General features: G+C 42.1%; 1 protein-coding gene across 1 annotated transcript; it reads left to right on the top strand.

Moving 5' to 3' along the window:
• The first annotated feature begins 6,785 nt into the window (after window positions 1–6,785).
• LOC310946491 (ubiquitin-associated domain-containing protein 1) lies at window positions 6,786–8,954 on the top strand. Its single transcript, XM_083912966.1, has 3 exons — window positions 6,786–6,856; window positions 7,114–7,252; window positions 8,812–8,954. The coding sequence occupies exons 1-3, from the start codon at window positions 6,791–6,793 to the stop codon at window positions 8,925–8,927; spliced, it is 321 nt and encodes a 106-aa protein (XP_083769092.1). The 5' UTR covers window positions 6,786–6,790; the 3' UTR covers window positions 8,928–8,954.
• Window positions 8,955–14,718: the final 5,764 nt, after the last annotated feature.

Here is a 14,718-nt window from a genome sequence, read left to right as displayed (position 1 = left end):
GGCATGAAGCCACCGGATACTCTCCGTTCTTTCTTTTGTATGGTAGAGCACCACGTCTATCTATCGATTTGTTCTTTAGCCCAAGAAGACAGAGTGAGGCCCACAACTATCAGACCTTTGCACAGCAGTGGGCAGAAAGGATGCGAGCAGCTTATCAAATCGCTGCTGACAGACAAGTAAGAGATAGTTCTGATGATGAAGAAGAGTATACCTACCATCATGACGTCCGGGGCAGATTCCCATGCTATGGACTGGTAAAGCCTCAGCAACAAGGACCTACCATGCCACAACAGGGTCCTTGAAATCCACCTAAGCTCTGTGCAACAGCGAGATAATTCTGTCCTTCTGTCAGGCAAGAAGCTGAGAGTCCTGAGGACATAGAGGAGGCTCATGATATGCCTAAGTTAGGGGAGAGAGGTCCCGATCAAGTTGAAGAGATTGATGATGGCAGCATAGGAGAAAGAGACAATGTGAGAAGATCCCGGCGAAGAGGAAGACCAACAGAAAGATTCACTTACGACTCTAGGTCAGCCATCATTCCCCCATTGGAGTGTAGATGTGAACACCCTCTTACCCAGCCAACCACTCACACTGACTCAAGGTTGTGTACCCTTCCCTACCCCACCCAGTCCCAGCCATACTGCTATAATTGCTACACTTGATTACACAAAAAAAAAATTGGACAAAGGAAGCTAACAAATGTCAGGAGTCATTCCTTTAAGTGAAGTTAAACATCGACATGGGACGTGCACTCGAAGTCCAAATATCAGTTGTGAAACGGATTGATGTGACATTGTCTTTCAAAAGTCTGTGTGTGTGTAAACGGTCTCGTAAAGCTGAGGGAGACTTACATCCGTTAGGTATTTACATTCGGGGGGGTGGGGGGAGGGCATAGCGTGGCTCCAGGATTAACATTAACCATCGAACTCTGTGTCTTCCACCACAGAAAGAGGCTGCTCATCAAGTCCAATGAATTCCATAAGCTTTGTTGTTATATCCCTCCACCTTTTACTGTCCCTGCTGTAAGGCTCCAGGCGTCTAAACGCTTCACTCACGGTGAGCTGAGTGACGGCTGTCTTTGGGGTTTGTTTTGCCCGGGCTTGTTTCTCATACTCGCCGTATTCTGTTGTTTGGCGCATTCTCAAATGTTGGATGAGGTAAGTTGTGTTAAATTGTCGTTGTTGGTTACCCCCTCGCAAACAGCAAGTTTAAATCTTTTTCGGAAACTGTGAAAAAATTCCAGACCGGAGAACTCATGCTGCAACTGCCAGCCTCATTCATGAGCGCGGAAAAACAGTCGCAGGTAATTTACGTCAGGGGTATAAAATAGCCCACCGATCAACCTGTTTAGGGTCCATATCGGCCGATAAAAATTGGCTGCCGATCAATCGGAGCATCCCTACTTCTCACTACTTAATTTGCCCTCCCATGTTCAAACAAATACTGATCACATGCTGCTAGTTTTGCTGTGTAGAGAGAAGGACACACAGAATTTGGCCAAGCCATTTTCTCAGAGTTGCTAGCCGACTTTAAAGTACTGGAGGATGACGGGATTACAATGGCAGATGAAACTGTTGTTAAAGGGACTATTTACTGCATTGCTGGAGTCAACTTGGGCTCACATTGCATTGCTGGATTTACTGAAAATTTCAGTTTCTCACAATATTTCTGCAGATACTGTCTTATTTCTCAGAAAGATTTATTAAGCATCCAAGGAGACACTGGTCCAGGCAAGGAAGAAAAAAGAGATCCATCTAACCCCTGCCCCTTCATATTCATTTTGTCGAAATACTTTTTCAAGGGTCGGCCGGTAGCTGAGTGGTTAGACCAGTCGCCCCATGTAAAGAGGATGAAGGTCCTTGCGGCTGCGGCCGCGGGTCCGACTTCGATCTGCTGCCCTTTGCTGCATGGCCCCCCCCCCCCTTTCTTTCTCAGCCCATTTCCTGTCTGTCATATATAATAAAGTCTTGAACCCCCCACCCCCCCCCCCAAAAAACACCTTTTCAAACCCCATATTCATCTTGACCAAACACTCTTTAAAGGACTTTCTTTTTTTCATTCTGCGGCAGATTGCGCTATTAAAGTTGCGCATTTCATGAGAGAAGTTGTCAGTCTCATTTCTTATAAAGCATAATGTGACAATGTATAGATAGATACTCTAATACAGGGCTATTTAATTGGCGGCCATGGGCCAACTCCTGCCCCCAAGGTCTCTGGGAAAAAGTAGTTCATGGACATAGTGGCCGATGTTGACTGCTGTCCTCTCTAGCATCTCAGCCCTACTGTCTCAGCCCGTGAAATACCAGTGCTCTGTGGGACACAACGCTCCGAGTTTCTCTGCACGCTTCCAACTACGCCCTTCTTCGTGGGTTTCTGAATCCTCTTGGCAACAGCTCGCCAAGCTAGCCACCCTATTGTTGTTCTTGCAGTCGTTTCAGTCTAGTTAAATCTGTGGTATTTTGTAGAACTTTAACTTTGTATTTATTTTTTTCCATGTTTTTTTTTAAGTCACGAAGAGTCATTGATGATGGATCAAAACTAGCCCTATGATGTTTCCGGTTCGAAGGACCCTGAAAGTAACAGCAAATAGTAATATTTGTCTCGTTTGACAGACACACCACCAAAATATGTTGAAGTATGCGACTAGATAGACTGTAAAAGACCCGGGGGGCGAAGGTTAGCCCAGCATGGCAGCCCTTGTTAACCTTTGGGAAGAGCACAGCTAAGCCCTCTCCGCTGATTTCAAGCCTCCATGTCAACGCTTGAAGCAAAGCTAAACCACGTCCATGCCACAGGGTCCGACCATGCTCAGAAGATAGGCTTCCTCGAGGTAAATGCAAATTTACAAGGCAAGCGCCTGCTAACACTGGAGACCTCCTGTGCCACGTGTATTTCTGATCAGAAATCCATGGTGCCTTATCAGACATATCATCTTTCTCTGGCCTGTCTTTGCCTTATCTCTGTTCCTTGGCCCAGCTACGAACTACTTCTCCACTCTCAGGACCGTTTGGAGGAACCTCAAACTCATTGAAGATTGAACAAAATGATGTCAATGTCATTAAATGAAGAACCATGTAAGACTTATTTATGTTAGACAAACAGACACTGTTAAAAAGTGAAATTTATCTGTTAACTAATGGAGAAAATACTTTAGTTTAGTTTAAGTTTATTGCACCCTGACTCTAATTCAAGACCCCCCGCAATTCCTCACAGAAAACTTTGACACTTTTTACGACTCTGAGAAACCTACTGTCCTGATCTGATAAGAAGACCCGAGACTCACACTTTAATATGTTCTTAAAGAAAACTATTATAGGAAGTATACACTGTTATAATGTGTATTTTGTTGATCTGTAAAGAAATTAGTCTTGTTTGAAACGACTCTGGACGTTCTATGATCAAGATTGCCAAAGTTACAGAAATGTGGTGATATTTAACCTAATCATGTAAGTAATGACATTAAGGATCAACCAAGGATTATATTTTAAGTTTGTCCCAGTCTGTATTGTAGGAATTTTACACACAATACGTTAGTCAAATCAGAAGGACCTCACAGAGTATATATTGTGTAATTCAAATTCTACAGGAGGCTTTCTGGAGTCAGCAGAGTCGTTTGTAGTATAGTGCGCCAGCAGGCATTTATTAGCAGGAGGACATCGGATAATAACAGACGTCTGGAGAAATGTTCTATTCTCTTATCTAGAGCATCTGTGTACAACACAGTACCCGTGACCAGAGGCAAGAAGTTTCTGATCTTTATTCTATCTGCTCAAGCATATAAACTTGTTACAAAGGCGTGGTTATGTGTCCGCTTGTGCGTGCATATGTTTATTTCAGAAGTAGTAGTCCTCCAGCCTCCATCTTCCTCCCTGCGCGTCGGAGTATCCTCTGTATAGCAGGAGTCTTCTTCTTTATCTATGAAGAAAGCACCGCACGTACAGCAATTTCCCTAATCTCAACTAACTTTGCCAGGTGCATATTTGCAACATGGCTAGTTCATTGTCTTTGTGATCTTGACTGACTGACTGTTCCTGTGCTTTTGGAGAAAGCAGAAAAGCTTGAGCCTGGTCAAATAATAGCAGAGGCTATCACATTCTTAAATGATTATACTTATTGCTTCTTATTATCACACTCTCATTAATCATTACTAATACACACGCTAACACATGATTATTAATTCTTCTTCTTGTGTCACCCTTTCTTTTTTCACAGAAGAAATAGACAGCAGTGGTGATTTAACCACGGATTGAGAACAACAACAGAGCCGAGCTTGGCGAGCTGTTGCCAAGAGGATTCAGAAACCCACAAAGAATAGCGTAGCGAGAGCGTTGTGGCCGCCTTCCTACAAGGAGCGAATGGAGCAAGTCTCCCAGCGTGCTGGTACTTGACGCACTGAGACGTTAGCGCTTAGATGGATACGAGAAAGGACAGCGGTCATGAATTGCTGTTTCACACAGGCCTCTACTCAAAGGGCCACTAAATATTCCCCTCGGGGGCCAGATCCGGCTGGGGGCCGCCAATTGAATAGCCCTGCTGTATATAATCATTTAGGATTTTATAACACATTATCAAAATATATTTAGACTACTGTCATAGAATTATTATTTTAACATATGAATATATTATTATTTTATGTTATTATGTCACTGAGAACATTCCCCACAGGATTATTAACTGAGGGCGCACTCACACTGTCCATCCGTATCGGTTTGTTTGACCAGCGTGAGTGCAGCCATACCGCGCCTAGTTGCGGCAAGCTAGCCGGCCATGGACCGTTTGGGAGAGGTGGGCGTTTGTAAAGCAGGTACGAGCATGAGCGTGCGCACGTGTACGAGCACGAGCACGAGGCCTATGGCGGTTCTGATGTCATTTTATGTGCGCCTGTTCGGACATAGAAAAAAAGAAGGACGGACCATGAGCGGACATTAAAAACAATGGTGGCGAAAGGTTCATGTTGTTGTGATGCGGAGGTGGAGTGTTTACTGCAGATTTGGTCAGATAAAAATATTAAAAAACAGTCGGACAAGACGCACAAAAACTCAGAGGTCTATGGAGAGATTTGTAAACAAGAGACGCATCGCAATGCCGTCAATCAAAGCGTGTGACGTGTTACGGCGTGATGACCTATAGACCGGCAAGAAGCATTCGCGCGAGGCCCAGGCAGTGTGGTGTGAGTAAAAACAGGCCTGGCCCACGGGGGAAGAGGGAGGGGGGGACAAGTACCCTAAAGCACTGGGCACGGTACAGACTGACAGTGTGAGTGCGCCCCAAGAGAAAGCTAATGTTATGCGTTACTGTGTTCATTCACTGTTTAAATTCCTATACATTGCCTAATTTGTTTGAAAACTGATCTCTTGTCTTTACAGACAAAGGATAGAGGGTGTTTCTCCCACTTTAGGCAGGAATATGAATACATCTCATTATTTAGGCCCCACCTTTGGACTTAAAGATAGCAAGCCCAAGCTGTCTCTACAGATTTCTAGAAGATTTCCTGAGATGATTTCGTCAGACTTCTCACTTCTTCTCTTCCACTTAGACTTGTCTATTGTACAGTATTTTATTTTGAGACATCTATCTACTTTTTCTTGTTCATATTTTTATAATTAACTATTTGACTCACTTTTATTAATCAGTCAAACGTCGTCTTAAGTTAGCTTATTTTATCTTGGCCGAAGAAATCAAGCTTTAGTCAACAGCGCAAAGTTACTCTTTTGAAGCTTATATCAAAATCCAGTTTTCACCTAGAGCACGCAAGAAGACACCAACTGACACTTTCATTCATCTAACTCAAAGCTGTCGTAGCTGAAGAATCCAGAAACACTTTTTTTTGGCTAAGAGCTTAAGATTTAGGGTTCACAACGAAAGTGACCCTTGACACTGAATATCCATTGCCATGGTGAAGCGTCCCTTATCGAGAGGGTGTCGAATGCAGCTTGATTGGCCCGCACCTCGGGAGAGACCCGGTGTTCTGCACGTGGGGACAACTGCTCTGAAGCTGTGAAATACACCTCTTTCCTCTTGGATCCCCCTTCTACAAACCTGAGTTGGTGAGATGACGCTGTTGGTTATTTAATGAGCAGATCTGGTGACCACTGGCCATTTGATATTAAACTTTACTTTCCATAAAGGTGTGATTAGAAATTGCATTTCATAACTTAGCTTTGCCATGCCCATTCGTTTGCTGTGTTATTCTCATGTGTCATTTCATGTCAAGATCTGGCTCTGTCAGTGCCCTCCTCTCCTTTGTCTTGTGTGTGTTTGTCGCCCTCTGTCTGCGTTTCCCTGCATGTGCTTTCCCCTGTCTGTCTGTAGGTCCGGTAGGCCTTCCCCAAAGCTGCTGCCTGTTTAGCTGATTACACCACCACCTTTAAAGCCTGAGGCTGGCAGGCATGCAGCGCCGGACCGTCGTCGACCCAACCTTGGTAAAACTATTCCCCCCGGACTGGCATCCCCTTTCTCGTAGTGATTTTCACCCTCCCCGTTGTAAGCTTACTAATCGTGTTTTGTGTTCTGTTTTCTCTCCGTAGTTTCCCGTGTTCCCGTTTTCCCGTCCATCTCCCGTCGTCTCCCCGTTCTTGTATTTCCGTGTGTGTTCAGTTAGGCTACTGTTTGATTATCTGTAGTGTTTTTTCCGTTTGTATTTATTAAATGTTTAATTTGTAACTTTCTTTTGTCTGTGTCTCCACAAATTGTGATTTTCCCCAAGACTCCTGTGACTGTGTATGTTCTTATTAAGATAAACACATCGTCTGTTTATTTGTTTCTGCAGGCTGTCATGGCATTGATGGAGATGGGGTTTGATGAGAAGGAGGTGGTGGATGCTCTGAGGGTGAATAACAACCAACAGGATGCTGCGGTAAATTTACAAATCGACAACAGCAGGGTCTGCAAGCAGAGCTACTCCTGAAAAACTACAGCAGTACCACAGCAATTGGGCTTACTAAATCGATTTTAAGGAATATTCGTTAGTTTAAGAACAATAACCCAAGTTGGCCATTGCATAAAAACTATTTAATGTATGTTGCAGAGGTGTTGTTGCAGAGGATATAAGTGTATTTTCAGAAGCAGAAAGGAAAGTCTTTGTTCTAACTGTATTTTTTTTTCATCCTGCAGTGTGAGTGGCTGCTGGGAGACAGGAAACCTTCTCCAGAAGATCTGGACAAAAGCATCGACACCAACAGCCCGCTGTTCCAAGCCATTCTGGAGAATCCAGTAGTCCAGTTGGGTCTAACTAATCCCAAGACCCTGCTAGGTATAGTCTAATAGAATTTAGTGAAAAAGCTGGTACAGTAGGTGATTTTGTAAAAGGATACATTTTGTGAAATGATACTTTAAAGGAAATAATATCAAAAACTATTGTTCACATTTTTTTTGTTGTTTGGTTGTGTTTTCTTTTAGTAAATGTTATGAACTTTGCAGACAGTGAGACAGCTGAGCGCACCGCCACACCTGCATTATAGTTAATTTGCTCTGGACCAATGAAAAAAAATGATATATCGTTGCACTTTTCACAAACAAACTTTTAGAATTATTATTCAAGACTGTAACTACACCTCGTCTATCAGAAATCATGACAAGCAGATAAACACAGGACAAAAAAAGCGTATTTTGGACTGTAACTGTGGGATAGTTCCTGTGTGGTCGTCATGCAACTCACTTTTTATTGGGGAACGGCTCAAATAGACAGTAGGACACAAGCTGAACATACCTGTTTTATTAACACTTACTTTCTGATATATAGAAGGAAAGCCCTGCACTCACGTAATGACACACATATGCGTTACCATGGTTGATAAATCATTCTTGCATAAGTATAGACTACACGGATCAGAGGTTTGCTTCAAGTTCGTAACCAGCAGATTTTTGTTCCTGAACCTTCCCTTCAGAAACAGGCCATGAAAATGATTACAGACCCCATCAATGTCCACCCTAACCCTGCTTCCATTAGATAGATGTTATGGTTTTGTTATGGTTATTATATATAGGAGAGGATGCCTGAATAGATATAAGAACTCAATGAATCTCTTCATCTCAGGTCATAAAAAGGGTGTGAAATGAGGGGCTGTGTTGCACGTATTTGAAGGGTCTCGATGTCGGCACCTGTCTGTGCTATGTACTTTACATCTGTGTATGCACTGTTACGATGCTAAAATCTCTTTTCTGTACCAAAATCCTTATTGTGCATTTCAAGGCCAGTTGCATTTTCATTGGCACTTTCAGTCTAGAAGCCGTGGTGGGGCCATGTCAGGGCTAGTTTCCAGGTGAATATAGTCCACCGATAACCCATGGACCATGTAGGGCTAACAGTGGTCTGAGGCAGAGTTAAAAATCTTTGGGTGGGGAGATGGCTGCAGCAGCATCATTTCATCACTGAAGAACCTGGACAGTACTGGTCAAACTAGGGCTCTTCTCATTATCTAGGCAGAAAAGGAATAATGAGTTAAGGCGGATGAGCACTATCTGGGAAACATCATTTTTGTTAATAGGGCCTCAGATCCCCCTTTTCCTGTGGTCTCAGTCCAGTTGTGTGGTCTGCACCAGAGTTTGATTGACATCTGTCACACGGTGCACACTTGCCTAACGAACTGGACCAAACGGGCACCGGTGTAAGTTTGAACCAAACCGGTATCCTGTTTTTCCTGTGAGGTGAAGCGTTGGGTGTGAGTACTGCAAATTTGCTACCCCAAACCAAATGAAAGTATCTTGACAGAATAGGAGAGACTGCACTTTTACATTTTATTCTTAAGAGATTTTAAAAGTTGCTGTTTTTGGATTATATTTCTCACCAGCGTGCTTTGTGTTTGTACGCAGCGTTTGAAGACATGCTGGAGAACCCTCTGAACAGCACCCAGTGGATGAACGACCCCGAGACCGGCCCTGTCATGCTCCAGATATCCAGAATCTTCCAGACACTCAATCGCACATAGAGCCTCCTGGTGACCCCCTGTGTGACTGTGGCAGCTTGTGTGTGTGTGGGTGTGTGTGTGTGTGTGTGTGTGTTCGAAAAAATATTGGGGTGTGTGTGTATTTGAGTGTGGCAGAGACACAAGTATTGTTTTTGCCTTGTAAAGACAAAGCTGGAGGAGTTAAAGTATGAATTGAGATGTTACACATATAACTATTTATAACAGTAAAAACACTTATAGAAAACAAATGTTAACATAAACATTATTACAGTAATAATAAAAAAGAGATTTAGTATGTTGTTTTTACATTTTAATGAGAACAATTTATAGTCATGACAGACATGATTTATTTTATATAATTTCTCCGTGTGCAGAAATGACATCAGACATCAGTTTAATGTTTACACTTCAAAGAAAACTGTTTTTGTATGTTTTGCAATATTTAAATATCAATTACAGTTTTGTCCGACTCTTTAAATTGTGACATTTTACCCGTGGTGAATGTGTGGGATACTTCTGTTAGTGTCATGGTTTGTCTTTCTTCCCCCTTCATCTTGTTTTTATCACAGTAACTGCTTGTAATTGAGAGGCTGGTGGTCAAAGTTGAGTGTTTGTTAAGCGTGTTGAAAACAGGCTTTTAGACACATTACCTCTCTCTCCAATAACGCCTGTGAGGTCACTGTAAGTCGACCGCCTCTCGGTTTAAAGCGGAGAACATTTGTCGTGGAGCTTCTTCAAGAATATTTATTTGACTTTCTTGCCTTTTTCGACGAAAGCTGTACTCTAAATTGTTTGTGTATTAGTCATGTTTTTACAAGAAAATTATAAATCAGGCCTGTGTGTTTATGTCAATGTGCTCTTGAATGTCATATTATCATGTTGCGCTCATTTAGCACTTGTTCACCTCTATGAATATCACTCACTGCAGCACTGAGGAAGTTAAAAGAAGGGTTTGTGTTTCGTCTGAAAAGGCTTTTTAATGGGATGTTAAATGAAGCTGAGCTGAATCAACTTTTATTTGAATGATGAAATGTGCTCTTCATGCTGCGAAGGTGCAAGTATTTTCATACACACAAAGGAAATAATAGAATTTGAGACTTTTCTTTTCTTTTGAGAGCAATGAACATTAATGCTGTCAAACCAAACCAAAATGACACTATATAACCTGCCTTGTCATTAGTTGTACCCATTGAAAAATACCCTGTATTTCTGTGCAATAGCAAGGACTTCTGTCGACCTGTAAAGAAATATGATGGATTTGAGTGTTAGAGATGTATGGACTGCAATGGGTAGTGTGTTCTACAATATTATCCTTTGCATTTTCTTTGCATCAAGTACTTAAAATCTCCAGCAACAAGAAGGCGAGCTTAGCCTCTCCTTGTTGTACTGAGAGTTTAAAATAATGCGGAGGGAGTTGTGTTTTGCCAAGCTTTTGAGTGTTTTTATTCAATATTTAAAATGTGGTATCGATGTGACTTTCTGCTCAGGGAGGCTGAGATTGTTTTTCTAAAGCTGTCATGATGGCAAACCTCTGCTCACCCCCTTCTAGTTTGGCATTTGAAAATGGCTTTAACTAATCTGTCTAGGACTTTATGAATAGGAGCACCACAAGACATGGTTTCGTAAATGCAATATTTGAAAATATTTAAATGTTTTTAGAGCAAAGTGTCTGTTTGAACTATGTATTATTACATTATTTATATCAAAGCCAAACTAGTAACTTGTGCTTATTTATAACATTTTTAGCAAACCTCAAAGCTAATCTACAAATGTGAAGAAAAAAAAATAGACGATTCAAATGTTGTTTTTACAAACCACTGTAAAATGTGCTTATGGACTGGTAGGTCTCAGTATGACTTAACGTAGTCCAATGTTTTGATGAAGAAGGATTTCGGCACACGTCTCTGGAAGCCCCTCTGCACACTTTCTGCACTGCAGTGGACCTTCATCCTGGCCACAGCGACCAGTTGTCTCTCCACCTCCATGCTTTGCGTTAGTATGCACACAGACAAAACTATGCCATAATATCTTGAAACAAACATTGGGAGATTGTTTAAAGAAAAAAAAGGACCACAGGAAATGCAGACACCTTTCAAAATGGTCAACAGAAAAGAAATAAAATGAACTAAGGCGGAATTGTTGGGTCACAGGTTTTTGTTTCCACTCAGCTTTCATGCAGGACGGTCCCCGATTAACAACCTATGCAATATACTCTCACAGTCTGTTCATTCAGACAGCCTCATGGCTACTGGCATTTAAATCACCATTGCATTAAAGTTATTCTTTGTGGCTGTAATCTTTGGATTCTGTGTCTTTCTTTAAGTTGATGCAAACATTAGAAAAAAAACATTAGACAGGTTCCATGTTTGGCAGTGTACGACTAAATAGAAAATCTGGTAGACATTTGAATCATCCCGCTCTGACTGTAAGGTGGATATGAAACATATTGTGTTATGATAAGCAAGGAGGTTGTTTTTGGAGCCCACAAAGCTCTGGTGTGTGAACTCTCACTCAGCTGCAGGTTTGTATTTTATGTTATTTTATCAGCTGACCTTCAGGAGACTCGACCACAATATATATAGCCTGCACTCCAGGTGTTGTCAGGATATGAAAGGATTTTGTTTCTATTTGCACTGTTTTGTCATGTTTATGTTGTTTACGATTTAAATTTGATTCAAGTGAACTGTTATATATTTGTTTACTACTTTACTACTACTTTTTTATGTATCTCAAGGTTGGCTTACTGAAAGCTACATTTTTATTGAAATGTCAGTTGAGTCTGGAACAAATGGATATTCATCTCAACCCTCAGCCAAAGTATTGTAGCACTTCCTTGCCAATTACAGAAGGAATAAAACGTCATAGTAAGATTTTGGCAATAGAAAATGGAAACGCTAATCTATAGAACTACATTAGAGAAAAATATCTCACCACTAGGTCCATTTAGTCAATTTAGGTTTCATCATTTCGTTCTGCAAAAAAAAGTCTGACATTTATTCTTGACATTGGAAACATTTTCAACATGAGCAAAAACCTCCATCTGCTAAAAAAGTTCATGGGATATGAATAAAAGCTAAAATGACCTTGAGGAAAAATGCTCACTCAACTTCACCTTTCTTACTTTTTTATCCCCAAAGCAATTTCATTCAAAAGCAACTGGACTTGGTTATTTATCTAGGAAGACATTCCAGCTCTCATCTAAGAGGCATCTTCAGTTCATGACCAAGTCCAGTTGCTTTTGACTGAAATTGCTTAAGGAAAACGATGACCTGGACAAATAAGAACATTCACCTTTCTTACTTTTTTCTGCTTGCATCTTAATTTGGAAATACTTAACAAGCATTTTTGTCTTTTTTTTATTTTTATTTAATGCATTTTATTGACAATGATACTCGATGAGATTGAGGTTTAACAGCCCACAGTCTCTCTCAAGTTGATTTACTACTTCAAGTAGTCAAGACGTTGGGTCGTCACGATCCAGTCAACTCCACTTGACTTGCCTGATTCTCAGACAGTAGCTTAGGACTTGCATCCATGTTTTTGTCCTTTCTCAGCAAACACATACGTTGAAACGAAGTTCGTCCTCTGTATTCAACCCCTCCTAATCACTAGGAGCATTGGGCCAGTGCCTTGGTCAGGGACAGCGACAGGAACATGTTTTTTTGGTGGTGAAAGGATCCTGGATCACCCAGAGGAAACCCACACCACCTTGTGTGTTCCTGTCAACATTTTGAGTCTCATTGTAGATGTTGATGTTGATGTTGGTCTTTTGGTTGTTTCTCAGCATGGACAGACAGGAAACAGGTGTTGTGTGTACAGAAAAATGACAGTTATACTCTGTACTGAGGTGTGCTGAAGTCTGCTCGGGGGTTGCCTTGTGAATAGCTGAGTCTCTCATATCTGATTTGGAGGGCACTGTGAGTTTTGAGCAGCTCATGATACTCAGAATTCATGTCAAAATGCCTCCTGCTGAGCTGTGTGTATTCCTGTTGCAGGTGGTATAGAGCCTTTGTGGACTCATCCAGGGCAGTTGTCTGTTGGTTGAGTCTGAACTCAGTGTCACTGGCGTGCCTGAACTGAAAGTTTGACCCTGGCAGCGGTTGTTCTTGAAGCCTTGGGAAGGTTTCCTGAGCTTTCTGCAGAGGCACGGACAATTTCTGCCTTTCCTCCAGTGTTTCGATCTGCTTGGTCAAGGCTTCTTTGAGCTCTGCATGCTGATTCTCTAAAGTGGTCCTTGCTTTTTCAAGACCAGAGGTGAGCTGAGCGACTCTCTGCTGCAACATGGAGTTTGTTGTCTTTTCCAGTTTTAAAGCATCTCTAAGTTCTGCCTGACTTGTCTTGCTCTCTGACTGTTGTTCTCTGAATCCATCTACCATGCGCTGGAGCTTCTCGATGGTACGCTGATTCTCAGAGATGGTAGAATTTCTCTGCAACTTCATCTCTTCATGGCGCTCAGAGAGAGAGTGGTATTTAGACTTTACTCTGTCAAGTTCTGTGTTCATAGCATTTAACTTAGCTGTGATGTCTGCATTGTACATTCTTAATGTCTGCATGTCATACATCAGAGACTCTCTGGACAAAGATGCTTCTCTCTGTTGGTTTTCTTTAACCATCTGCTCAAAGCGCTTCTTCTCACATTGGAGGGACGACTTTAAGAGTTTTTCAGTGTGCAGGCTCTTTTCCAAAGCCAGAGTCTTTTCAGAGAGTTCTTTCTCTTGGCTCTTGACCTTCTTAAATGCTCTTGAGAAGCGAACCTTCTCCACCTTAATGGCCTCCTCGAGTCTGCTGGCCTCTTGGTCTTCCTGAAGCTGTTTTTGATCAAGCTGCCTCTTCAGAGCAGCCTCAAGTTCAACTTCCAGTCTCTTGTTCTCAGAAGCCAGTTGTTTTTTCTCATGAGTCAGATATTGCAGCTCTTCTGCTTCCTTCTGCTGCTGGGAGACAGCAGCCTCATGGTCCCTCTGAAGTGAACAGTTTTTAGTTCGTTCCTCTTTGAGGTCTGAGGCCAACTGGTCCACTTTATCCTGCAGTGAGGAAACAATGCTGTCCTTGGCTTCAATGCCATTTTGAAGTTGCTGGAGATTCAAGTGGAGGGATTCAATTTCTTTGTCTTTTTCAAGACTTTTCACCTGCAGTTCAGTGAGGTAGTCATTTAATGCATTGATTTCAACACATTTCGACTTCTCACGATCTGCCATTTCTTCTCTGTGCTGAAGAGAAGACACCTCCAGATCGTTGTGGAACTTCTCGATCAACTTTTTGTTCTCTTCGAGCTCAGCTGAAAGTTTGGTGATTTTGTCTTTCAGCTTTTCTTTGCGGCGCTGATGCTCTTTCTGTGACTTCTTATTGAGATCAGCCACTTGTGCCTCAATTTCAAGACGAATGCTGATTTTTTCAGCTTGTTCCTTACTCAGAGATTTTGCAAGAGCATCTTTTTCAGTCTGCTCCTTACTCAGAGCCTCTGCAAGAGTGTCTTTTTCACTTCGCTCCTGCTTCAAGGCCTCTTCAAGATCACCCGTGGCTATTCTCTTCTCTACAACATCTTGCTGTAGAAAAGCGTTGGCTCTTCTCTCCTTCTCTAGGGCTTCTTGAAGAGAGGCTGTGGCTTTTCTCTCCTCCTTTAAGGCTTCCTGAAGAGCACCTGTGGTTTGTCTCTCCTCTTTAAGGGCCTCATTAAGAGCACCTGAGGTTTGTCTCTCTTCCTTTAGGGCTTCCTGAAGAGCAGCTGTGTCCCTTCTCTCCTCCTCTACTGAAAGACCAGCTGATTTCTTGCGACGGCCACCTGATTTCTTGCGACGACCAGCCGATTTCTTAC

The sequence above is a fragment of the Echiichthys vipera genome, assembly GCF_963691815.1.
Source record: "Echiichthys vipera genome assembly, chromosome: 4".
NCBI lineage: Eukaryota > Metazoa > Chordata > Actinopteri > Perciformes > Trachinidae > Echiichthys > Echiichthys vipera.
Note: the sequence above shows the minus strand (reverse complement) of the source record. Positions and strands in the feature narration are given on the sequence as shown.

What these genes read in the sequence shown, in the direction of transcription:
- LOC310946491 (XM_083912966.1), top strand. Translation starts at nt 6,791, where the DNA reads ATGGGGTTTGATGAGAAGGAGGTGGTGGATGCTCTGAGGGTGAATAAC. An exon ending in ACAACCAACAGGATGCTGCG is followed by an intron (nt 6,857 to 7,113) that starts GTAAATTTACAA and finishes TTCATCCTGCAG; the next exon opens with TGTGAGTGGCTGCTGGGAGA. An exon ending in TAATCCCAAGACCCTGCTAG is followed by an intron (nt 7,253 to 8,811) that starts GTATAGTCTAAT and finishes GTTTGTACGCAG; the next exon opens with CGTTTGAAGACATGCTGGAG.